The 26,002-nt window shown below is 35.8% G+C and overlaps 4 protein-coding genes across 7 annotated transcripts in view; 3 read left to right on the top strand and 1 right to left on the bottom strand.

Moving 5' to 3' along the window:
* Window positions 1–7,291, top strand: part of LOC129793290 (protein qui-1) — a 76,724-nt gene extending 69,433 nt beyond the window's left edge. For 2 of the 3 annotated variants that reach the window (XM_055833126.1, XM_055833125.1), the window contains 2 exons: window positions 1,763–2,188; window positions 2,255–2,611. In XM_055833126.1, the coding sequence (XP_055689101.1) occupies window positions 1,763–2,188; window positions 2,255–2,542 (714 nt within the window). In that variant the 3' untranslated portion in view covers window positions 2,543–2,611. Of the gene's footprint in view, window positions 1–1,762; window positions 2,189–2,254; window positions 2,612–2,788 lie in introns of those variants that run through there. The other variant, XM_055833127.1, reaches the window with a different exon arrangement.
* Window positions 7,292–7,603: 312 nt separating this feature from the next.
* LOC129793291 (protein transport protein Sec24B) lies at window positions 7,604–24,691 on the bottom strand. Of its 2 annotated transcripts, none has more exons than XM_055833129.1 (10): window positions 24,378–24,691; window positions 21,739–22,793; window positions 14,138–14,240; window positions 13,623–13,749; window positions 12,752–13,548; window positions 11,186–11,737; window positions 10,928–11,112; window positions 10,757–10,854; window positions 7,990–8,128; window positions 7,604–7,850 (listed from the first exon to the last, which is right to left on the bottom strand). In XM_055833129.1, the coding sequence occupies exons 2-10, from the start codon at window positions 22,734–22,736 to the stop codon at window positions 7,739–7,741; spliced, it is 3,111 nt and encodes a 1,036-aa protein (XP_055689104.1). In that variant the 5' UTR covers window positions 22,737–22,793; window positions 24,378–24,691; the 3' UTR covers window positions 7,604–7,738. The 2 variants fall into 2 exon arrangements, with proteins under 2 accessions (XP_055689104.1, XP_055689103.1); XM_055833128.1 differs by having other exon boundaries at window positions 21,739–22,808; window positions 24,378–24,680.
* Window positions 14,496–15,762, top strand: LOC129793298 (apyrase-like). The gene has a single exon (XM_055833142.1). The coding sequence runs from the start codon at window positions 14,630–14,632 to the stop codon at window positions 15,719–15,721; it is 1,092 nt and encodes a 363-aa protein (XP_055689117.1). The 5' UTR covers window positions 14,496–14,629; the 3' UTR covers window positions 15,722–15,762.
* On the top strand, window positions 18,381–21,083 carry LOC129793299 (apyrase-like). The gene is made up of 3 exons (XM_055833143.1): window positions 18,381–18,719; window positions 19,635–20,739; window positions 20,804–21,083. Exons 2-3 carry the CDS (start codon window positions 19,990–19,992, stop codon window positions 21,029–21,031), a joined length of 978 nt encoding a protein of 325 aa, XP_055689118.1. The 5' UTR covers window positions 18,381–18,719; window positions 19,635–19,989; the 3' UTR covers window positions 21,032–21,083.
* Window positions 24,692–26,002: the final 1,311 nt, after the last annotated feature.

Genomic DNA, 26,002 nt, shown 5'->3' with positions numbered 1-26,002 from the left:
AACAATTCGTACTTGACAATCGGTCAAGCCGTTTAGCAAATATGGCGGCCTAAAGCAAAAAGTGTTTTTTCGATATATCTCGAGAACGGCTTGACCGATTTTGACCATCTTGGTATCAAATGAAAGGTATTGAGAAGCCCTACAACTGTTTAGAACATTCCAAGTTTCAAAAACATCCGCAAGAGGCGCTAAAAACAAAAACAAAAATTGCCTAACTTTAAGGGGCTATATCTCCGAACATCTGTTATAGATTTCCTTTAAATTTAGATATGTTGTAGCCTGACTCAATATCTGTCACCAGTCCGAAAATGAAGAAATTCTATGTCGCCGTTTAGAAGATATGGCCATTTGAAAAATTCTTGAATTTGAAAAGTTCTAAGAGCCATATCTCTTGAACGGCTTGTCCGATTTCGCTCAATTTGGTATCAAATTAAAGGTTTTGCAATTACCTACAACTTTTTAGAACATCAGAAACCTCTAGAACCTTTCCTTTAGGACGAAAAGTGCAAAAAACTGTTTTGGTAAAACAAAAATCCGCCATTTTGTGTACTAGAGGTGACCTTGAAATGTATCGAAATATATGTCAGATTATAGCTTATTTCAATACCTTTCCAGAACTAGTCAAGAAATTTCTGTATGTGCAATAGAACTTGATATATAACCATTTTTGTCTTTCGAATTGAAGAATTTCATAAAAAAAATCAACTTTGCCTACTAATACTACTTAAAAATTAAATTACAACGCATAGATTGACCCATCCGCGTTGTGGTATACCAACTCTAATAACTGGACGCGTTATGATTGACTTTAAATTAAAAATTATTATTTAATATAATAATAATTGTTCACGTTTTTAAAATATTTGCAAATATTCGAAAATTTTCAGCAAAAATAACAACTTCGGTTTTTTTTAAATTTCCTTTTTGAACCTTTTTTTATCCTAACCCTTCAACATTATGCACAATTTTTAAGATAAAAAAATGAAAATTTAACTCTATAAATCGTACTTTTGTGCTAGAAGCTCAATTCTGTGAGGAAATTCTTCAAATTCCAAGATAAATTCCTCTTCTCCCCACAAAATGTATGGAGGGAGTAAGAAACACTCTACATCTACATATAGCGCAGATAAGAGGAGATAAGATGGTAATTTGCATAAGGATATGTGCGGGTAAAGTGGACTAACTTTTGGGCGCAGAGGAAGTTCAACCATCATCGTCAAAATTCAAGGAATGTTCATGCGTGCTTTTTGGTATTCCTCAAAACATTCTCACACCCGGATAATAACACTTTCGTTAAATTTAAATAATTATGACGGAAAGGTGAATTTCACGACCAATTCACACAATGAAATAAAGAAATATCCTGTTTGTCCTTTAATACTTTTTTCTGCTTTAATTTTAAAGGAGAAATGAGTTTTTGTAAAGCTCTCTAAATATTTACTTTTCTCTGTGCAGCCATGATTTTTGCTTTTAAGGAATTCCTATAGTAAAGAAAAAAAAACTTTTGCAGGTCCTTGTGAAAGTCTTTCATTGAATTTATTGCCTTTTTATTTCATTTTTGCTTTACCAACTGACCCCTAAAGGCCACTTAAACATATCCCTCAAGTGGGATCAACAGCTCCCTCACCGGGAAAGAAAAATGTATCTCGCACCAAAACTTTCTCAAGTAGATTAACTTGTAAGAGGAGCAAAGAGTATCCTGTTCCGTCTTCTCATACTTTCCTTTTTCTTCTTCTCATATCTCACCCGCGCATTCGTGCAGATTCAATTAGTCGACAGTCAGACCCTCCCTGTGATTTGTCTGCACAACACCCCCGCAACGTATGTGAAATTGCCAACATATTCAGCCCCTGCGCGCGATGTTGAGGATTTGAGGCCAGCAGGACCGAAGCGTCAGGCCCCCAGGCGATTGCTAAAGAAGGAAGTCTCCTTGGATACGTACACGTGGCAGAAGAAGTATGGGCATCTCACGTCATCCGTAATGATGGCTCAGGTGGATGAGAGACTCAAGAGACGCTTTTCCGTATCCGCAAGCATGGAGGAGATCTCCAAGATTGCAGAAATGAAGTCATTGGCCTCTCAGACGAGTCTCTGTCCCGAACAGGCTGCTCTAGCGCAATCCCAACACTTTGATCAACTCGAAGCACTCTGGAATAAACGATCTCCACCCCGAAGAAGGCTCAATACTGTGAGTAAAACGTCGCGAAGCTTTTAAACTTGAAAGAACTTTTTGAACTGATTTCGTTGCTTTCAGTCTGTTTCGAGGCAATCATCCCTGGTCGAGGATCGAATTTCATCGGATGAGGATGAATTTCAGGAGGAAAGAACAGGTACGTGCATTATGTGCCCTTCCAGGCCATCATCCCTTCCCCCGAGACCACGAACACCATCCCCAGATGAGACGCTCCTCCACCCGGATCTCCTAAAGGAAGCCCTCGCTCTCAATTGCTGCTCCGGCGATGAAAACTCCCAAGATCTCGCTCAGGAGAAGCGAGAAAAACGCCGTAGAAGGAAATCCATTTCTTCCTGCATTACGCAGTAGATTTTCTTTTCTGTTTTTTTTTTTTTTAATAAAAATTATTTTATAAATAAATGATTTATTTATTCATTATTTTCTTTTTCTTTTTAATTTTTTTTATTCAACCCCAACCCTTATCCTTGAAATTCCTTAAAAATTTCCACCCCCATGAAAATCTCTGGGAGAAAATCATTCTTCAGCACAACAAAAAAGGGAGGCCTGAAAAAGTACATCGTCATGCTCATAATTTCTCCTTTCTCTTCCTTCCAGACATCCTGGCTGATTAAATTGCGGTGACACGCATCAATTAATAAATAAATACTCACTCCTTCTCTACTAACGACATTCTCACGCCAGCAAAAAAAGCAGCAGCTTCCCGACCATCGTGTTTTAGAATTTGTAGTCGCAATTAAGTCTTTTATTACCAACAAAACTCATAAAACTCCATTGAAAATGAGAGATTTTTTTGAGTTCCAAGAGTTGCAATAAAGGGCAATGAGTGGATTGTTTGCCAAAGAAAACTTTAAGAAAAAAAAGGAAATTGAGAAGACACCTGGGGCCATTTGAAAAACTTCACGAGTTTCCGTGGAAGAAATAAAGTTTCCCAGCAAAAGGCAACAGAAAGAGCATAAATAGACGATAAATTGAAATCAATGAGGACTTGAGAGTCACTAAAAATCTCGGAATAGCCGCTAAAATAAACCTATATAAGATAATGAAACAAAGCCACACAAGATAAAGAAGAATATAGCCAATAAAATTTGTAAACACACTCAGTGGATGAAAAATTGGGGCATTTTTGTGGATAATCGTTGCAATTTATTGAAAAAGAAATAGGTAAATACAATTAATTGAAATTTGATTTGTAATTGAACGCCTAATAAATGAATATTTTACAACTGCATTATGGGGCAATATTCAGGCAAACGTTTTTATCTGGGCTTTTGTACAATTTATGATCAATACAATGTTCAACGTTTTACATTAGACGTTGAGTTACTTTTGGTCAATTCTTGAATGTTATTTTTTTTTAATGTCATTAATATTTAATCAATTATATTTTATCAAGAAAAAAAAACGTTTGATCAAAAATTATGAAATTTTCGGGCAAAATTTTACTAATGTTTGATCAAAGGGCTTTAGGTAACAAGCTAAAACTATATTTTCGCAAATTTAAATTAATTTAATTATTTTTCTATTTTCAAAAGTCATTAAATTAACGTAGGGGAACATGGGGCAATTTGTTAATTTTAATTGAGAATTATATATTCCTTGGTATGTACCGAGAAAATATTTTAATTTTATAATGACGACTGTCTTATAGGAAATTTTCCGGGCTACAACTTTGTCTCACACGATTTCTTTCTATCTCTATGGAAAAATGCATTTTCAGTCCATTTTCCGAACCTTGCGATTTAACATTTTGCCCCAGTTACCCCTACATAGAAGACACCAGGGAAAACGTTTTGACTGAAAAATGACCACTGGAAGCATCCACATAAGAATGTCCTGACAAAAAGACCGAAGTTTCAATGTTTAAATGATTTTTATGGTTGCGGATGGGTTAAATTTGATTGAAACTGGTGACAAACTTTTAAAAAAAATCGACTAATTGATGAATTTATAAAACTTGACCAAACCAATGGCAATGTTCGGTCAAACTTTTGTAAATTGTTTACAATGCAAATTGATTTGCTGTTTGATTAAAGTTTTGCTCTGTGAATTTCATAAACATTTGCCCAACATTTGCCAAACTTTAGGCAAAATAGAATATTTAATTGAAAGTTTAATTAATTTTTACTCTCTACTATGTATGCTGAATTAATATGTCAATATACAATCCCAAAGAGGTAGATACAATATTTGATTAGGTATAATATGATTTGTCTTGTGCGTTGTTAAAGTTTCTTGATTTTATAATTCAATGACAAATTCTTTCAGACGGAGTAAAGTTTTCTATAATTTTTGAACAAATTTTGGTCAGAATTTGAGTCAAATTTGATTGAGTGATATTAGACTCAAATAAAAATTATTGAGCCGAATTTTATTAAATACTTGCAAATAATTTTCACAATGTCCCAATTTTAAGTTCACTGACTGTAAAAAAAAAACTTTTAGAACCAATTTCTATTGTAGAGTAGAACAAACAAATAAAATAAATCCACCAATTCGTATATAAATTTACTTTTCTTCGTACCTACATATAATTGCAAATTGTTCTAAAATAATAAAGAAAGAAAAAAAACTAAGCAAGAAGATTGTATTTTAGAAGGAAAACGGAAAATTTAAACCCGTAGAAATTTCTTGTTAAGCAATAAATGTCTTTTAGAAAAATACTTTTTAGAGAATAACAATGAAGAAGAATAATAAAAAAAAATGTAATAAAGAAAACAAACTCCGACAATCACGTGAAAAGCACTGACTTTAAGTAAGTTTTGAAGCGCAATGGAAGACGATTCTCTCGTTAAGAAACTTTTTTTTGTTGTAAAGCACAAATTGCTTGGAAAAGGAAGAATGGAGAAAAATGAGAAAAGTATTTGTGGAAATTCTTTTGCTTTCACTTCTTTTTTGTGAAAATTTTCCTGAGAAAGCTCCACAGCAAGAGGTGATGACTTCTGTGCGCAGAATTATGCATATATGTAAGTTACGTGGACAAACATTCCATCAAAATTATTTTCTCGTTGTTCTCTCCTTTCGCATTTTACTGAATTAGAAGAGATTCTATACCAAAAAAGATTTAATTAAAGTAAAAATAGTAGAAATGTAGATATATTATAAAAAATAAATTAAAATAAGTGACTAAATAAAATAGCAAAGAGAATGAATTTATGAAAAAAAGTTTAGGTAATGAAGAAAATGAATGTCTCTCAAAAGTAAAAAAAATATTGGGCAATTAAATTAATTCTTAAGTAAGGATGAAAAAAATATTTTAGAGAATCTTGTGAAAAAGTCTGTAAGAAATGGAATGTCCTTGGAATGTCGTTAGATTTCTTTTTTTTTCCTTTTTACCTTTTCTTGAATTTTATAAACAATAATTTTTTTTATGTTATCCTTTAATAATTTTGAAGTAATTTTTCCATTCAACAGTGGACTTTCCACTAAAGTTTCTTGGGACTTTTCTCGTACTTGAAATCCCTTCTGCATTTTTCTGTGATTTTCTAACGATTAGTCCAAAAGAATTTTGTCTTTCTAAATTCCTTGTGATCTCTCCTTGGAAATTTCTATTGATTTTTATTCAAATTCAGGTATTTTCTATTGATACTCATCTGGAGTTTTCAGGATTTTTCGACTGGAATTCCTCATGATTTTTTTTTTGAAAATTTTCTATTTTCCTTACAATTGGAACGTATTAAAATTTTTCCTTTTTAAAGTTTTGTTCGTCTCTTCATTTCCTATTTTAAATTCTTTTTCTTCAATATTTGTGATTGTTATACAGGATGGCCAGGAAATTAGGGCCTGATTTTAATCGCGAATAACTTTTGATTGGCGTGAGATATCTGAAAACTTCTGCCGCCAAAAGATGCGTAAACTTAAAAAGTTTTATTTGCTTTTTATTTCAAGTCGATTAATTATAATTTTTCAGAAGAATTTTCTTTATGTTTTGTTCGATTTAGACGCTCTTCAAACATCGAATGATCCTTCACTCTACAATTTGTTAATTTTTATATTTTAAAAAAAATATATTCCATCTATTTTACTTACCTGATGAAGACAAAAAACTCTCCGAAACGTCATATGGGATAAACTGTTACAGGTCGGATATCACACCCTTGTACTGCACTGAAAACTCAACCCACTTACTTCTAAAATAGAGCAGTTTCCTTATATTTTTCAATGTTGGAGATTCGGTCAATTTACAAATGTTGTGGGAGTCAAACGCGGGATCTGACCTTTTTGAAAATACTCATTTATTATTTCTGCGACGTTTCGGAGCTTTATTTCTCCTTCCTCAGGCATTAATAATTGAGGGTATTTTTGTCAAATTAATTTTCACTTTCTGCATCCACTTTGCACCAATTACGGTTCTCATCAACATGGCTTTTTGACTTGGACCATCTTTCCATGGAATTTCATAAGACCATTAATGTCATGTTTTTTCCGCTTCTTCATAAGTTTTGTTTACTTTTCTATCTCTTTCAATCAAACGCTTTAATTATATATTCTGTAACTTTGCTGTAAAATTTCTTATGCAATTTCTGCATTTTGTTCCTCCCAACTTCCATGGAATTTCTTCTTCGTTTCTCCGCACAAAACACCTGTGATTTTTTTTAGTCAGCTCCTGTAAATTCTTGATATTTAAATAATAATTCCTGATGCAGCTAACACATCTTTTCAAGCTTGGCTGAATAAAACAATGAGATTTATTGCCTATTTATGCCATTTATTGAATCATTCTCTTTGCCTCACCTTTTTCTTCCTTTTTCTTGGCTTGCAGAAAACATCTCAAAGACACGATTGATAATGATTTTTTTTCTTTAATACACGTGTCCCTCTTTAACATCTAACTATACACAGTACACACATATCTCGGTAATAAGTTGAGAAAAGAAATTTTGAAAAAAATAAAATAAAATGATTGTAAAATCTGTTGTTCTGGAAAAAAATAATTTATAAAATGAAAAGGAGCCAAATAAATCTCATTTGCACGATTCAACTTTTCTTTTCAGCAAAACAAAAAATCTGTAAAATTTATTTATTTATTAAAAAAAAAAGAATAAATCTGTACATGATGCAATGTTAAAATAAAAGAAATGTCCTATTTTGTGTGTTTAATGAATGCGTTTCTTTTGGTTTTTCTTCCTTCACTTCATCTTTCTCCAATAAAACTTATGCGATGATAACCAATGGATAACAAAAAATGCGATGCTAAGGAAAAATAATTAAAATATCTCACTTTTTTAATCTTGTTTTCCATCCTCCTAAATACCCCCTCCCAAAATTCGCAATATATAATTTATACACAATTCTCTTCTCATTCTCTCGCTCTTCCGCCATTGAAATTCACCTTTCATTAACATTTTCCTATTAACATTTTCCTCATAACCGACGCCTTTTCAAATCTCTTTTGCATTCATAATATTTTCCTTTCTTTTTTTTTTACTATTTTATATATAAATTTCTTGATTTTTTTTTTAACCGCTAAAACTTCCGCTAATATTTCATAGTAACTTCGTCGTAATTGAATGTAATTCTCTTCTTACGCGGCTTCAGTACAAAGAATCATTTAACTTGGCATCGCAAGTGCTGTAAAAATTCGTAATAGGAGAGAGAATTATCTGTACGATCGTCTATTAATTTCTCCGTAAATTGGCTCCTGTAGCTGCTTGAATCTCTGCACGAACATACAAAGAAATAATTACAAAAATGTTCTAATATAATTTTTTTTTTAATTTTAAACTATAAAGAAAAGCTTTCAAATTGAAAAGAAAACTTTCAAATTGAAAAGAAGAAAAAATCAACAAAAAACTCACCTTATTATTTGAATGGACGCTGCGAATGGCTTCTCCTCATTGAGACTCTCAATAAATGCATTCAATGCCTCACTCTCGGGCGTTCCGGTGTTTTGAAGTGTGAAGCAAAGGTCGGGAATATCATTTGTTGACGGTACGCCTGCGGGAAGCAAGAAAGGTAAAAAAATGAAAGGTAAGTACGAGCATTTAATGCAATTTCTCTTGCTCTTTAAATGCAAAAGAAATTGCGAGATTTTATTGTTTTTTTTTTTTGAAGGAAAAATGTGTCTTATGTAGGGGTAACTGGGGTAAAATGGTGAATAAGAAAAAAATAAAATAAAAATTAATATCTCAAAAAGTATAGTGGGTACTAATCTGTCTAATTTTGTCAGTAATAAACACTTCATAGCCCTGCCTAAGCCTAGAAAGTTTCATAATAATTGATCCAATATTTTGGCTTTACTGACCTCTCAACTACAAATTATGTAAGTTTTGGCGAAATTCTCTGCAATTTTTTTTTATCCAAATGCATTTTTAGATAGAGTAACTATTGCTAAACACGAATCTAATTTGAATTTTCCAAAAAAAAATCCGAGTTTTCTCTAGAACACTGATAGTAAAAAATACAGCTTGGGGCAAAATGGTGAATTTGATGTTTTTTTTTAAAAAACTTTTTAAATTATAGAAAAAAATGTTCCCTAATCACCATAGCTATTATATACAATTTAGGATGTTTAATCACTATTTCCAATTTTTATAAACTAAAAAATATATAAAAAAGTCAATTTCTTTAATTGAAACGTTTTTTTTTTATTTTTTGTATTTTTTTAATTAAAAAAAAATTAATTGGTACATAAATCTCTCATTCTCAATAGATATTATAGTGCTTTGGTAAAATAATTTCATTAAATTAAGATTAGCCAACAAAAAACGCAATTAACCATTTTACCCCAGGATTTTTGGAACAGGCAAATGAGCAAGGGTTTGGAAAATGGTCTGAAAAACAATTTTCCCGTTGAGATAGAGAAAAATCGTCTGAGACAAAGTTGTAGCCCGGAAAATTTCCTATAAGATAGTTCTCATGGGAAATCTCAAATATTTTCACAGAACTCAGGAAAAATTATCTCCCAAAAATTCTCCATTTTACCCCAGGTTCCCCTATTACTGACTTTGACGTAATATATATCAAATGTGATACAATTGCGGCAAGGTGTGTTTATCTGGCGAATCTTTGGATATTTTAAGCGAATCTTCGCGAATCTTGACGAATCTTAGCGAATCATCCGAATCATGGCGAATAATCCGAATCTTCACGAATATTGGCGAATATTGGAAAATATTTACAAATATTTGCTAATTTTGATTAACATTCTTCATAATTAGTTAATGTCGGAATAACTGACTACCTCAGACCGCGTTCAAACTTCATATAAGTTATGTTTTAGGTGTTTTATGTGTTTTAGTCACTCCACATTACGAAAAAGTTGGAATGACATTTTTGTTCCACCCGGCGTACCGATGGTGATGGTTTAAACTTTGCTTTATAGCTCGAGAACGGTAAAAGATAGAGACTTCGGGTTTGAACTTTTCTATGGAAATGTGGGTGTAAAATTTCATTTTTTCGCATTTTCAAAATCCAAGATGGCCGCCGTCCACCATTTTGAAATATCATTAACCACTTCCCTTATTGCTAGAGGTCTGAAATTTTGTATGTTGTAGAGCTCAGTGAGACGTTTTCATCGATAATTTACACTTGACAATCGGTCAAGCCGTTTAGCAAATATGGCGGCCCAAAGCAAAAAGTGTTTTTTCGATATAACTCGAAAACGGCTTAACCGATTTTTACCAACTCAAGCTCAAATGAAAGGTTTCAAGAAGCCTTACAACTGTCTAGAACATTTAAAGTTCCAAAAATGGCCGCAAGAGGCGCTAAAATTAAAAACAAAAATTGCCTAACATTAAGGGGCAATATCCCCGAATCCCCATTAGGCAAATCTTTTAAATTTTGATATGTTGTAGCCTGACTCAATATCTTTTACCATGCAAAAAAAATGAAAAAAAATCTATGTCACCGTTTAGAAGATTTCGCCATTTAAAAAATTCTTGTAAGTATTCTAAAAGTTCTGAATGAAGGTTATATCTCGAGTGCTTTTAAATACAGTTTGGCCCCAAAGTTAGAAAATCGAATTTTCCGACGATTTGAGAACCTTTTACTAAAAAAAAGTTGTTCTAAACTTTAAATCAAGTTCAAAAAATTCAAACAAACACGTTTAGATACTTTAGGTATACGTCTATAATACGCGAAATACTTAAAAGCTATAGTTTTTTGCTTAAAAAGTGTTATTTGTGCACCAAAAATATAGGCGAATCTACCGAATCTTAGCGAATCAACCGAATATTGGCGAATCAAGCGAATCTTGGCGAATAATCCGAATCTTGGCGAATAATCCGAATCTTTCGCGAATCATCCGAATCTTTGGCGAATAATCCGAAGATCCGAAGATTTTCATTCAGATAAACACCCCTTGAATTGCGGCTTTTTTTATTTTAAAAATTAATTAATATGCATAAAACATATGCGCTGATTTCGACGTAAGATCAAACAAACTCGGTAAAATTAAGGAAACCTCCATTTGAAAATATTATTTGTAAAGCTTTTGCTTAATTTCAATTTAATTTTTTCGCATTTTAACTTAAAAATTCCCAAATTAAATTTGTTTAGACGGATTTAGAATCAAATAAGACACAAAAAAGAAAACTCATATTAAAAAAAAAACTAATAACTTACCGAAAACACTGTTTATGAGCTTCGGTTGAGCATTTGTTCCTACAAATATCAAAATTTGCATTCCGCAGTCCAACAAAAAGATTGACCTTGAATCCAGTCTTAAGAAGAAAGAATAAAATATAAGATTCAGGTAAGAAAAAAAAAAGGATGCGTCCAATAACGATAACTCACCTTTCCGCTGAAAGATGCATTCTTGATGGCTCAACTTTCTCCGTGGGATTCTCAAATAGGCAATCAATGTTGTAGAAATCGGGATAAATGTACCGCATTAGCTGATCAAGGGGTAAAGTCTTCATTTCGCACATTGAAAATACTCGATCATCCAGCCTTGTGCTTGTTCCAACACGAAAAGCAGGCTGCAAAATAATCATTTACCTCACAGAATAATCATGAAAAAAAAAAAAAACATTTAAAATCCTTTTAGCTTACATGCTTGAGAATGGCCGAAATATAGAGTGGGAGTAGAGCGAGATTTTGTGGTGCTACAACTTGCCCCGCAATCGCCGATGGGAGATTCTGTGCCACTTTGAAGGCACAGAGAACATCAACGGTGGCATTAATGAGGGCATCACGTGCATCCGAAACCGCCGCTGTGAGCGATCTATCCACGGCCATCTTCACCAGCAGACCCACCATGCACTGCACGTCTGCCGCATAGAGAATCTCCGTGAGACTGGAAGCCACTGGCAGGCAGAGCGTATGGACACGAATACGTCGCTCGCCTTTACTGCTCGTGTACAGAAGGGCCGCCTGGAAGCAAACACTTCGTAGATCCGAGAGACTCTCCTCATGGACAATTTGCATGCCAAAACCGGCATCTGGATTGATATTTGGCAGCGACAGCAGATCCGTGGAACGGACAAAGAAGTTGCCGTGGAATGTGTGAATGGCCAGCCCTCGCGTACACCTCACGCGCATCACAGCCTCAAAACCAATCTTTCGCGTGAGGTAGCGCTCAAAGCAGCGCTTGAAGAATTCAACCTGTAGTTATTATTGAATTTATTATTTTTTTTAAAGCTAGAGAATTCTGAACTTTCTGATTAGCTCAGTTAGAATCACACTAGCATGTTGTTTTAAAGCAAATAAACAGACTTCAACAGAAAAAAAAGATTTTAGACTAAAAAATGAAGCTAAATTCGGAAAGGATCTAAAAGTGAAAGCTGGAGTCATTAATTAGATGATAAATCAAGAGAACAGAGAAGGAAGGAAAATGAATACAAGAGCAGGTTTCGTTCTTCGAAAGGCTATTCCAAAATATTTAGATAATTTGACTCTTTGTACTGGAATTTTTTGACCTTCAGAAGACTTTTACTTCAGAATTTTTAGTCTTCACATGGTCTTAATGGGCCTTATTCAGCGACCAAGAAACCCTTGAAATTCGCTTGAAATCTTGAAATCTCAGTACAAAATTCAAAGATTTCAAGGGTTTCTTGGTTGCTGAATTAGGCCCAATCATAGAAGTTATTAAAATAACTTTTTGATAAATGTTTTAATTTGTTAGAAGTCTTCAGTCTTGAAAAAACTTAATCATGGGTTGAATTCACTACTCGTCGTATTTAAAAATTTAAGCCGGTTTTTAATTCGATCTTAAGGTTTTGAGTCAGTTTTTTTTAGTCTGACTTAAAAATTGTAAGTCAGTCTTAAAATTTGTAATTCGGTCTTAAAATTTTTAACTCAGAATAACAAATTGCATATTTTTCAATTTAGATATTTGGAGATTGTCAGACGCACTTATTAGAACTTAAAAAAGTGCATCTGACAATCTATAAACATCAAAATTTGTAAAATGTTAATCTGACTTAAAAATTTCAAGACCAACTTAAAAACTTTAAGTCGGCCTTAAAAAACTGACTTAAAAACTTAAGACCGACTTATAAATCGACTTAAATTTTTAAGTCCGACTAAGTAAAAGCAGAATTATGCCGGATTAAGCACATGTACGACTTTTAAGGATTCTAAGAATTCTAGCAAAAGACTGGCAAAAAATAAACTAACCTGCTGTGCCTTCCCGTGGTTAAACAGTGGAAAATGATGAATACATCCACCGCTAAACTTGCTGATTCCTGACAATGTTGCCAGATCGCTGTATTGACTATTCATAAGGAACAAATCAACGGCAATCTGCTGCCCTGAGCACTCCAAGGCGAGTCTCTTGTAGAAATCCGTTGCAGGCCCCAAATGGTTGACTTCCTTGGAGCTCCGATTGTTTGGATCCTCACGCGATTGCAGTGCTCCGGGACCATAGTTGGGTAGGCATGCCTGAAAGACGGTAACACGTCCACCGGAGGAGCTCATCATTTTAAATGCCGCCTGCAGAGCTGCCCCCAGGGCAGACTTTGGCTCATGCACATTTGCAAATCGCTTGGGTAGCTGCGTAAGGAGGTCCTTGATCAAATCACGGCACTCCTTGAGATTCACTAGCAAATTGTCCGGACACGGAAGAAAGACGTCATCGATGTCCAGCACCGTGATCTCATGGGGTTGATTGAAGCCATCGGCCAGGTGGTAGAAGTTGACGGTGCTGCTGAATGTGATAAAACCCACCTGCGTCCGTACGTCACCCGGCAAATTGTCCAGGTGCTCCATCAGCGTATCACAGACAGTATTCAAATACCCCGACTGGACGGCTATGTTTGAAACGTCCAGCAGGAATAGATAGATGGCAGGTTGCGGTGGACGCAACATGTACTCACTGGGAGCAATGAATTCAATCGTGCTGGAACGCACCTCGGGTCGGCGCGTCACGTCTCCATACGTCTTACTAACGGGGTCGTACTGAAACTCATCGGGCACTAAAGAAATGAATTTCAAAATTAATCTCTGTGCGCACTTAAAATTTAATTTCTTTTATTTTTTTTTAACTCACATTCATTGACGCGATAGCAAAGATTGCATTTCCATTTCTTAGAGTCCACAAAGAGGACAAAGGGATTTATGTATGTCCTACATGCTCGACATCTCACAATTGTTGAGCACTGAATAACCGGGAGGTTCTGCGAGGAAAAGCACGAAATTTTTATTTATTCTCTGTGTCTCTAAGGTAACTCTAGCATAGAGCATATGGGAATTATTTAGAAAGCTCTTATACTTTTTTTATCTTATTATTTTCAATGATTTTTTTTGCAGGTTTTTCCCAGAAAAATACCAACAAAAACATATTTATGCTTAAAACTAATTTTCCATAAATTCATGTGATTTATTTATTTGCTTCTGCTTTTTTTTATCTCTGAGCTTTGTGACTTCTAATTATCCCCAAATTACCCAAAAAATCATAATTTTTGCTCATATTTACTACACGTGAATAAATTTCCTCAATAAACAGATAAATTGCTGGGAAAATAAATGAAAAAGAGAAAGACAAACAATAAAAAATCAACTTACACTCAAGTCTCTAAAGGGGTGAATTAGTATGCCCAGTGGAAGTCTCGTCTTATTCAGCAACTCCTTCGTTTCTGGTACTTTGGCTAAAGTACATCGAAAAATGCTGCAAAGAGCCCCAAAAGGGAGGCACGTGAATTTATTTTCTTCAATATTTTCGCACCGAAAAATTGGCATTTCATTCTTCAGGCACTTGAAAATGTAAAATGAAGTACTCAAAACGCTCTCATGAGCTGCGAATGATTTAAACGTGATCTGTCGCAGTATTTTCCTGCTTTCGCGGATCACACAATCGCACCTCACGTCAGCATTGTGCTATCGTTTGTGGGTGGGAAGCTGATTGGAGGGAATATGCGGCAGGTATTTTTTTCGAATGATAAGGCAGAAAAGAGGTGTGCTTAAAAGCCAGATAGATTTGTACTTCAAATCGCATTCACATCTGTGCAAACGCATGAGACAAGTATTACCGGTCGGTGTGACAAATCTTCCGGAATTATGGGATCTGTGAAGTATTTTTATCTTTTTATTTTTGTGTTAATCATTTTCAAAGAATCCTCCGCGTCTGGCTCAAAGAGGAGACAACGGATTTTTGACGAGGAGTACAAGTTTGAAATAATTGCAGACTACGATGAGAAGGCAATCTCAACAAACAATCCCTATACGTATGATTCAAACATTTGGATTGGAACAGTTCAAGTGATCAATGAGACATTGCTGAATATTTCATTCACGGACGAATCCTACGACATCGTGACACGATACGCCCACAATGGACGTGGAGCGGAGCTGAGTGAGCTGCTCGTCTTCAATGGTAAAATGTACACGTTTGAAGACAAGACAGGCATAATCTTTGACGTCAGCAGCAATCGCTTGATCCCCTGGGTTATCCTTGGGGATGGAGCGGGGAATGAAACGAACGGTTTCAAGTGTGAATGGGCCACAGTGAAAGACGATCACATCTACGTGGGATCGAATGGCTTGGAGAATTATCATTCAGATGGCCAAATTGAGAATCTTAATCACTTCTGGATAAAGAAAGTCTCCAAAATTGGCCAAGTTTTCCATGAAAATTGGTTCCATGTGTACGAAAAGATTAGATCAACACTTGGAATGTCCCTACCGGGATTTATCGTTCACGAAGCCGTTGTTTGGTCACCGATCAATAGAAAATGGATCTTCATCCCGCGCAAATGTTCATCACAACCTTTCCTAACGTCCCCCGTAGACTACATTGGATGCAATAAAATAATCTTCGTCAGCGAAGACTTCTCCACCGTTGATCACATTGACATTCAAGCAAACCCACTTCCACCTGAACGTGGCTTTTCAAGCTTCAAATTCCTCCCAGACTCCAATGAACAGATGATCGTCGCTCTCACAACAGTTGAAACCCCCGAAAATGTGAGCACATCAATCATCGCCATGAATCTCGATGGGAGAATTCTCAGCCCCGAAAGGAAAATCATTGATGCAAAGTACGAAGGATTAGCTTTCCTCAAGCACATCGTCAACCATTCAAATACCCTCAATTTTTCATTTAAACTCATGACAGCCATTCTCGTGGCACAGATTTTCTTTAGCAAATAGACTTTATAGTTTGTTATTTAATAAACTAACTACATAAATTATTCCACAATATTTTTATTTATTATGCAAGTGTTAAAATAAATATTTAAACAGTGAGAAAATTAATTTACAACACACGGATTTTATATGTGAAACATCTTTTGCAGGATTTTTATCTGAATGAGAATGCTCTGATAATTTTGGGAATTACACATTTAACGATTTAAGGAATGAATTTAAAAATCTGATAGTTCTAATTAGGAATTGTAGGACTTGGAAGAATTAATTAATTTTAGGACCAATAAAAGAAGTTTGAAGACTTAAGGGATGGGGTCACGTTATTTTGGAAACTCAGGGACTTTCAAATGCGATTTTCAAGCCAATTTTGAAATCAAAAATTCGAAATTTGCTTTCACTCTTGTTAAATAGCCAAATAACTGATAAGAATTCAGTACTTTCGGTTAAGAAAATAAATTTTTGTGCTCAAAAAATTTATTTGAAATTCTCACATCTTGGCCATTTAAACACATTTAAAAAAGGATTTAAGACTTAAATTTAATTTTTTGTGGCTTTAAATTTTTTAGGGTTCTAAAAATTAAAAAATAAAACAAAATAATACAATTCTAAAACCCAAAAGAAGTTGTGTTTCAATTTGAAAATTAAAGTTTTCTTCTTCTCCTCATAATATGAGTAGCATGCAAATGGCAAAATAGCTGAAAATATGGGGAATTTTGAGGTAAAAAGAATCACAGCCTAAATGTTTTCCATTTTAAATTTAAGCTTTGTTTTTTGAATTTCTTTGTCGTGTGCCAAAGAAAGTTTGCACTTTATATAGTATATAATATTTTAGCTGTGATCCTTTCGAAAAAATAGCAATTTTTTTATTTGCAATTTTTTTTTTTATTTTTGGTTTTAAATCAACTCATCATCGTCGATTATTTTTTTTGCTTGGCTTTTAATCATTTTGCTTTTTTTTTAAAAAATATTATACATGTGAAAGATGGCTTCAAAGAATCACATAAAAAGCGTAAAGGAGGTAAGTTATTGATTGTTTTATAGAAGAATTGTTGAAAGTTGAAAGTTGAAAGTGAAAATTTTAATGTTGTTAGAGTAGAAATTCATTTCTGGGGCATTTTCGTTAGAAAGTAAAACTCAAAATGTTCGTGAATAGATAGAAAATATGTAAAGTTTTTCTCTGGGAGTTAATAGTATTTTTTTTTGTTATCTCCCAGAATGAGGGAGATAAAGCGAAGAGGAAGCTCCTAAAGAGCTATGGAGCAGCTCCAAGGCCGACCAGAGCCACTGTTCTACGTGATTTGAAGAATCAGGCGTTGTCAACCGCCCTAAATGAGGCTCAAAGGTGAGTTTGGAAGGCAAAGAAAGCTCAAAATTTCAAAATGTTTTTGGTATTATTAGGATTGATTTTTTTTTTGTTCATTTGCAGGAAAGTTCCTCTGCATTTAAAAAATGTAAAACCACGTGTGAATACATTCTGGGAGAAGGGAGAACTTCAGGACAAAATTGACAGAGCAATTATAAAGCGCTCCGAAGCGATAAAGTTGCCCGGAAAAAAGAAAAATTTGGCAATTGCTAAACCCTTTGTAGCACGAAAGGTGCCAAACTTGGAGAAACTTGAGCCTGACCATCAGATTGAGCGCTCTGCAGTGGAGGAATTTGCAACTGATGCAGTTGAATGCCTTTCATTTTATATGCTGACTGATGTGATTGACACCGATGCCGGTTATGATAATAATCTCATCCATATGACGGAATATGTGAATGATATCTTCAGATATCTCGTAGAACTGGAAAGGAAGTTCCCAATTGAGAAGGAATATATGGCAGAACATAAGGATCTCACACCACATATGCGAAGTGTTCTTGTGAATTGGATAAATGAGGTTCACTACGATTTTCGCCTTATACCGGAGACGTACTACTTGAGTGTGGCACTAATTGATCGTTACCTCCAGCAACGGAAGAACTTTTCACGCAAATTTCTTCAGCTTCTTGGCGTTACGGCACTTCTGTTGGCCAGCAAATATGAAGAGACCAAGCCTCCGTCAATTCATGAATTTGTCAACATTACCGACAATTCCTACACAGCCCATGAAGTGCGGAAAATGGAGATAAAATTGCTGCATTATGTGGAGTTTAATCTTAATCGTCCACTGCCCATTCACTTCCTACGACACTTCAGCAAAGCAGCCAATGCCACGGAGAATATCCACGGAGCTGCAAAATACTTCCTAGAACTCATTTCCTTGGAGTACTTGATGGTTCACCTACGACCATCTCTTATGGCAGCAGCCTCTATCTATCTGGCGCTTCGTCTCCATTGTCCTAACGAAGATGGCAGCAGCGTGTGGACAAGCATACTGGAAAATTATACCAATTACACCGAAGGAGAAGTCCTCAAAGTTGCCAAAGATGTGGCATTGCTTGTCATTGAGGCACCTGATTCGACTTATCAAGCCATTTTTTCAAAATACAAAAACAAGAAATTGGATGGATTATCCATTTTGCTGGATATGAGCCAAGACATCATTGAAAAAATCATCAATAGCTAAATTCAGAGCGCCTCACAACATTTTAGCGCATTTATCCCATAGAAATTTTCTTCTATTGAGGAAAATTCTCCTCCACTTTATTTTTACATCTTTATTAATTTAATCTTTTTGTATTTTTTTTTCCTTTGTATGGATAATGCGCTCTAAGATCATGCTTCTTAGTTTTTTTTTAATATTCTATGTATAATAAAGAAATAATTTAATTTCTGTACAGCTATGCATTTCTACACCGTTGGTACGATCGCGATGAAATTCTCTATCTATCGACGACTATCTCAAGAATAATAATGTTTTAGCATATGAAGAGCAAGGGTCAAAATTAGATCATTTTTTTCCTTAGAGAGCTTAGAGATCATAATACTGTTTATTAGTTGGTATACCACAATCGTGGCATACCAAGTATTGTAATCGTCGAAAACACCGACCACCTCAGATCGGGCTCAAACTTGGTATGAGCACGTTTTAGACATCCCACATTACGGTCGCCCAAACTTTGCTTTATAGCTCAAGAACAGTAACAGATAGAGACTTCGGGTTTGAAGTTTTCTATTGAAATGTGGGTGTAAAATTTCATTTTTTCGCATTTTCAAAATCCAAGATGGCCGCCGTCCGCCATTTTGAACTACCGTCAACCAATTCCCTTATAGCTAGAGGTCTGTAATTTTAGTATGTTGTAGTGCTCAGTGAGAAGTTTTCATCGATAATTCATACTTGAAAATCGGTCAAGCCGTTTAGCAAATATGGCGACCTAAAGCAAAAATTGTTTTTTCGATATAACTTGAGAATGGCTTGACCGATTTTGATCAACTTAAGTTCAAATGAAAAGTTTCAAGAAGCCGTACAACTGTCTAGAACAGTTCAAGTTCCAAAAATTGCCACAAGAGGCGTTAAAAATAAAAACAAAAATTGCCTAACTTTAAGGGGCAATATCTTCGAATCCCGATCACAGATTTCCTTTAATTTTTGATAAGTTGTAGCCTGACTCAATATCTTTTACCAGTCTGAAAATGAGGAAAATCTATTTCGCGGTTTAAAAGATATGACCATTTGAAAAATTCTTGAATTTGAAAAGTTCTAAGAGCCATATCTCCTGAACGACTTGTCCAATTTTGCTCAATTTGGTATCAAATTAAAAGTTTTGCAAAACTGTACAACTTTCTAGAACATAAGAAACTTCCAGAACAAATCCTTGATGATAAAAAATACCATAAACTGTTTCAATGAAACAAAAAGCCGCCATTTTGTGTTCTAGAGGTGACCTTGAAAATAATTGAGATATATATCAACTCATAGCTTTTTTCAAGACTTTTCCAAAACTAGTCACGAAATTCTGTAGGTCAATAGAACTTAAGGGAAAGTTTGAGAAATCTGTTTTTTTTAAAGATTTAACTAAAATTTTTTAATTCAAATTCTTGCTTAGAGAAGTTTTTTTTTTCATAACTTGAAGTTAAATATTTATAATCTCAAAAATTGTATTAAAATATGAATATTTTGGGAAAAAAAAATTGAAAAAATCTCACATTTCATTCTTCGGGAAGTTCTTAAAACCTTCAGGGCAATACCTGGTGCACAACGTTGTGCACAAGAATTGCTCAATAAGTTTGAAATTAAATAAATAAAATGCAGAATATCAATCAGATTTGTTAAGAAGATTTTTTCTAAATGAAAATTGTATAAAATGGAAAGATTTCTTGGGCATCGTCAAGAGAAGTAGTGAGAATGTTTCTTAAGTGGGTTGTTTGTGCTTTTGCGACTGTCTTCCTTGTTGGGGTGAGTCAGGCAGCCCCACCGGGGGTTGAATGGTATCACTTTGGTCTGATTGCTGATATGGACAAAAAATCCATCGCGAGTGACAAAACCACCTTTAACAGCGTCCTAAAGATCGATGAATTGCGCCACAACACAAAAACGGATCAATACATTTATGTGCGTAGTCGAGTGAAGAAGCCCGTTTCCACGAGGTATGGGTTCAAAGGACGCGGTGCGGAATTGTCGGAAATTGTTGTCTTCAACAATAAACTTTACACAGTTGATGATAAATCTGGAATTACGTTCCGCATAACGAAAGACGGAAAACTCTTCCCGTGGGTTATTCTCGCAGATGCCGATGGACAGCGACCCGATGGCTTTAAGGGTGAATGGGCTACAATTAAGGATGATACAATCTATGTTGGATCTACGGGGATGCTCAAGTTCACTTCATCCCTTTGGGTGAAGAAGATCACGAAAGATGGCGTTGTTACGAGTCACGATTGGACTGATAAATACCGAAAGATTCTCAAAGCTCTAAACATGCCAAATGGTTTTGTCTGGCATGAGGCTGTTACGTGGTCTCCATTCAGGAAGCAATGGGTCTTCATGCCGAGAAAGTGCTCAAGGCATCCCTTCTCACAGGAACTCGAAGAACGCACAGGGTGCAATAAAATAGTGACGGCAGATGAGAATTTCAACGACATTCAAGTTATTCACGTAAGAACTGATCAAATTTCAAGAAGATTTAGCCTAAAAAGCTTTCTTAATTTTTTCTTTTCAGATTCAAGATCAGCCATATAATTTAGCTTCTGGTTTCTCTTCCTTCCGCTTTATTCCTGGTACGAAAAATGAAAGACTTCTCGCCTTGAGGACAGTAGAGCAGGAAGATCAGGTTAAAACTTGGGCTGTGGTCATGGATATGAAAGGAACAGTTCTGATGTACGAAAAGGAACTTTATGACGAAAAATTCGAAGGTTTAGCATTCTTTGGTGGTATTAAAAAGAATTAATTTGTTCCAGAAGCTTTTAGATGAAATAATAAATTTTATTTCATTTTAAAAATATTTTTTTTTCTCCAATTTTCTTCAGTAACTTGAGTTTACCGAATTTGTATTTATTTTATCTCCATGGAAATTCTTTTCTGAAGATAAATTTTAATCTTTCTTTGACAATTTCCAATATTTCTTACTCATTTCCTAAATTTCTTATCAAAATCACAGCCCATTCACTTTCCACGTATTTCCTCTTTCACTTCAACATTAATTTCCAACTCTTTTCTCTCTTTTTCTTTCTTTCTACAAAGCAGAAAGAAAACCCATAAAGGTCACAGAGACGACATTGCAAAGTGTCTCAACAATGAACGTATAATTAGGCGATTTAAAATAGCATTCAAAACTACAAAAAAAAAGTAGTGATAGTGCGACAATTAACGTGGACTGAAGTGATTTATTGGAATGAAAATCTGCTGAAAAAAAAGCCAGAGTTGAATGTTCTTTGAAGGTTCAACTTCCAGAAATGGAGGCATAATAGTCCATCAAAGAGTTTTCTTTGGGTTAGACATTGCGATGAATGTATTTGGAGAGTCAATAACTCCCCTGAGTAGTAAGACCTTATCTCCTTCTACTCTGTCTCACATTGTCTGTCTGCCTTATCACCCGGATTGTTTGCGAAATAAACACACATCTTAGGGGGAAAGAAAGAAAACAAAGCTACTCACTCTGGGCTGCAATTGACCGATTCCTGGAGCTGCTGGTTGATCCTTATTGGGGGTGGTTGGATCTTTCCAGGTGGCAGAATGTGGCGATTTTCCAGCAAATCCACCGTTTCATTGCCCCATAAACGATTGAATCCCGAATGGGTGGCACTGAGCACGTTGTTTATGAAGGGATGCGGCTGTTGCATTTGTTGCATCTGTTGATGCTGCATTTGCTGCATCTGCTGGTGCTGCATCTGTTGATGCTGCATCGGATGTTGCTGCATTTGCTGTTGCTGCATTTTCTGTTGATGCTGCATTTGCTGTTGCTGCGTAGGGTACTGCTGATTCTGATACTGCAGTGGCTGCTGTGGTTGACCATTGAAAGGTTGCGCCGGATACGCAGGTCTAGCCGGCGTCGCAGGGGTTGGTTGCTGCGGTGAAGCATAGTTGGAGTTTAGCGTTATATTTTGCACGCCTGCAGCCAAGTTGAATGACTGATTTGGAGTGGAAGTTTTCAGGGGAGCAAATGCCGAGGCCGGAGGGGCGCGTGTGGTAACGTTGTTGTTGATGTTATTGCTGCTAAAAGTGCTCTGACTAGTCACGGAAGGGGCACTCAGTGGTGGTCTTTGGGCATTCCACGCATTGCTCGTCGGAGGGAGCTGCGACGTTGGTGGCTGCTGCACTGTCGGCGGCTGCTGCGTTGTGGGCGGCTTTTGCGACGTGGGTGGTTGCTGTGCCGTTGGTGGTAACTGCGACGCCGGAATACCCCCAAAAGCCGGAGAGGCAGTCCGTGAGGTGGCTCCACTCCCATTGACCAGATTCACATGCGGCGCCATTTTCTGTACCACCGGCGTCGGGGCCAAATTGCTGGCTACAGGAGGCGGCATATGGGGAAGATTAGCCCCAGTCGGCGGATAGAATTGTTGTGCCCCATTTGCATTAATTCGTGGATCCATCTGTGGGGGCACCCCATTTGGCATTGTGTGATACATCGGCTGCCGTTGCTGTTCGTAAGACATTCTCCCACAATTTTCCTCTTCTTTTTTCTGCAAACTCCTCTTTTTTTTCCAGCAAACCTGCGGAAAGAAGCACTGTTTATTAAATCTATATTATCACCAGCTGATTAAACAACTTCAAAGTCATTTAGAATTGTACACAGAGAAAAAAATTAACGATTAGTTCGCAATTTACGTGGAGACAAATTTAATTCTCTTTTTTTTTTCAAACGTCTCTCTTATCGTCTGAACTCGCTGTGAAAGTTGTATTGTAATTAATCGAATTGAATAAAAAAATTGAACTAAAAATATACTTTTTATGAGTTTGTTGAAATCAATTAGAATGTATAGATTGTGCTCAAGTTATTATATAAAATCCAATTTGGACAAATCTTTACTGTTTTGTTTTGTTACTTTAATGTTTTTTTAAACTTATCAAAATCGGGTCAGTCGATTTTTGCAATCAAAAGAAATATTAATTTCTTGCTCTTTAAAAAAATAGCTCTTTCAAAATCTTTGGCGTTCCTTAACCCTTTCAGGTGATTGAGGTAAAAATATTTTTTGTGGGTTCCTTTAAGCTCAAATAAGACATTTTCAGCAAAAATTCCCAACTCGAAAATTTTCGTTTTTTCGTCCTTTCTGATCCTGTGAATCCTTGGGGATGTCCTTTTGTATGTCATAAAATGATCAGGGATTGTAAAGACATAGTCTTGTACTAATTTGAACTCAATGTTCATAAAATAACTATAAAAAATGAAACATTTTCAAAATCGAATCTTTGGGTCATACGCTGACCCAATGGACCTTAAAGGGTTAATATTTAAATAGCGAGTAATTGACCAAACTTATTGCCTTCATCTTACAACAGTTTTTGCACCAAATAAATAGATTTTTGCCTTAAAAAAATGCGATGCTTGCTCTCTTCAAAGAGAAGGGATCGACAAGTGAGACACACACGAATCTCTCAAGGTTCTTATGAATGAATCACAAAACATCCTTCATGTGAAAGGTCAAAGGCCTCGCGTTGGCCTCTACCTCTCGCATAGCACCTCGTCGTAGATTTCCCCAAGTTATCAAAAAAGAAAAACTTTCTCGTGAATGAGAAATTTCTCCAAAATCAAAAATTACGGGGATTTGTTTTCTGCATCGTTGAGTGCGTTTGAAAGTGAATCTCATACACGAAGTGTGTGCGCGCCTCCACCAGATATGGGTCAGGTCCGGAAGGCCGAAAGGGGGGCTTTGGATGGAGAGAAGATTACATAATTGGAAGAAGTATTTTTTATTTGTGCGTGATTCAGAAGACTTCTTGGGAGCTGTGAGAATCATCGGCCTTCCCTTTTGCTGTGGAGTGCAAAAAAAATTCGCAAGACTTTTCTGCAAACTCACTCTGGATGTCGATGGAAGCCTTGCTGAGGACACAGAGTCCCACACAATGCGTCCGCGAGGGGGTCAAGCAATTGTACTTTCGAGGAGAGCCCCAAAAAATCTATAATTAACCTTCAGAAACGAATGATATTGACCCAAAAATCTCATTCAAAACGCAGTCAAGTTGCTCACGCCCTAACCTAACTAAAATTCCCTTCGAGGTCTTCCCCAAATTGTCCAGCAATTAGACCCCAAATACGCTGAAGGAAGACTACAATACATTTGTAAAATTTAAATTACCTTGAGGTGCTCTGAAGATGAAGAATATTAAATGGAAAAATTGGCGATTCAGAGATTTTGCTGATCTTCTCCCATCCAACAGTACGGGAGCTATGTGAATAACACCCTTTTTGGCGTTCTAATGCAACTAGATTAGCTTCCTTTGCCACCTAAGCGGTACGTGGTACACTAATAATGATTTTATGCTACAATTGAGCCAATTCCAAGATCATTTTCACACGGAAAATTCACGAAAAATATCGGCCACAGAAATAAATTCGCACTTTTTCTCACAAACTTTGACAACACGTTGACAGCGCGACGTGGCCGCACGTGAAACATTCAACCGTGAAACACGTGAAATATGTTTCCACACACACACACACTTACATGGAAAAAATCATTTGTAAAATCTTGCTAAAATTTTGGCTGTAGGGAAAACACAACTAATATAAGGAACTAGTTAAGTGGCCGCCGCAATTTTTCCGCAAGTTCTCGAGATTTGTCAAAATTGTAAACAAACATGGCGGTTGCTTGAGAAAGTATGTTCACAATGATTTCTTAGACGTTTTCTTCGATTTTTTGGGGGTTTTATGTTGAAAAATTTGTTAAAAAATAATCTTACAGCAGCGGTGGTACAGCGATTAGTTGAGTGATTCCTTAACGACTGTGTTATGTGTGTGAGAAGCAGAATCGCTATTTAGCAAGAAATAAGTTTTTATTTCCTCTGACTGCGCACCGATTCTGTTCTGCTTCTCTCACGTACAGCGATTAGCATCTTCCAATAGATGCACAAGATAAGTTTCCGCTGATTCTTGGATGAAGGAGAGAAGGAAGACGGTGTGGAAAAATTAAAAAAGTGAGTAATTTAAAGCGATTTTTTCTAGTAATATTAGATTTAGATTTAGATTTTATTGCTCGAAAGCCTCGTGGTACTTAGACAATTTGTGGAGTATTTTCTTCTAAATTTTCGCCCTAATTTTCCATTCTAGGCCCTTTGAGCAACTCATAGTGTGTCCTCAAGGCCTGAAGTAAATCATCGGGGTAGGAGCTTCCTTAAAATTAATTGTACGCAAGAAGGAAAAGCTCAGTGCTGTGTGTTTTTGGTGAAGGAATTCTTCCGCGAATTTTGCCTTCTTTTTTTTCATCAATCTCCCACCGGGAACTGAGGGTGTATTATGTAACTCTCCGAGTGCTGGGTGGCTGTACATTTGTTATGGGCCACCCAGCCTCGAGAGTTACTTAATACACCCTCTGAACCACCGGGGCAGAAGCAAAGGTCAGTATTTTTTAAATTCATAATTATGGGTGATGTATGCGGAATTGAATCCTGTCGCATGCGAAGAGTGGGACAAGAAAAAATTGCTCTCTTTAGTTTCCCCTAAGACCGAAAAGAAAAGAGAAAAATGGACAAAAGCTATAAGGCAATTTGATCAGTTTTTTTCCGAAAATATCAACGAGAATTTGCGCTAATCATGTTTTTAGAGAAGGATCTTATTCTCGTTGGAACTGTACCTATTAATTGTTTATATTTTACGGTAATTCTTTAGCTACAGAGAATTTCTTTAGTTTGAGATCAGCGAGATCAGCCAGTTGCAAACTGCGATAAAATTCAATTTTTAATCTAATTATTTTTATGAAATAAA

The sequence above is a fragment of the Lutzomyia longipalpis genome, chromosome 3 (genome assembly GCF_024334085.1).
Source record: "Lutzomyia longipalpis isolate SR_M1_2022 chromosome 3, ASM2433408v1".
NCBI classification, from domain to species: domain Eukaryota; kingdom Metazoa; phylum Arthropoda; class Insecta; order Diptera; family Psychodidae; genus Lutzomyia; species Lutzomyia longipalpis.
Note: the sequence above shows the minus strand (reverse complement) of the source record. Positions and strands in the feature narration are given on the sequence as shown.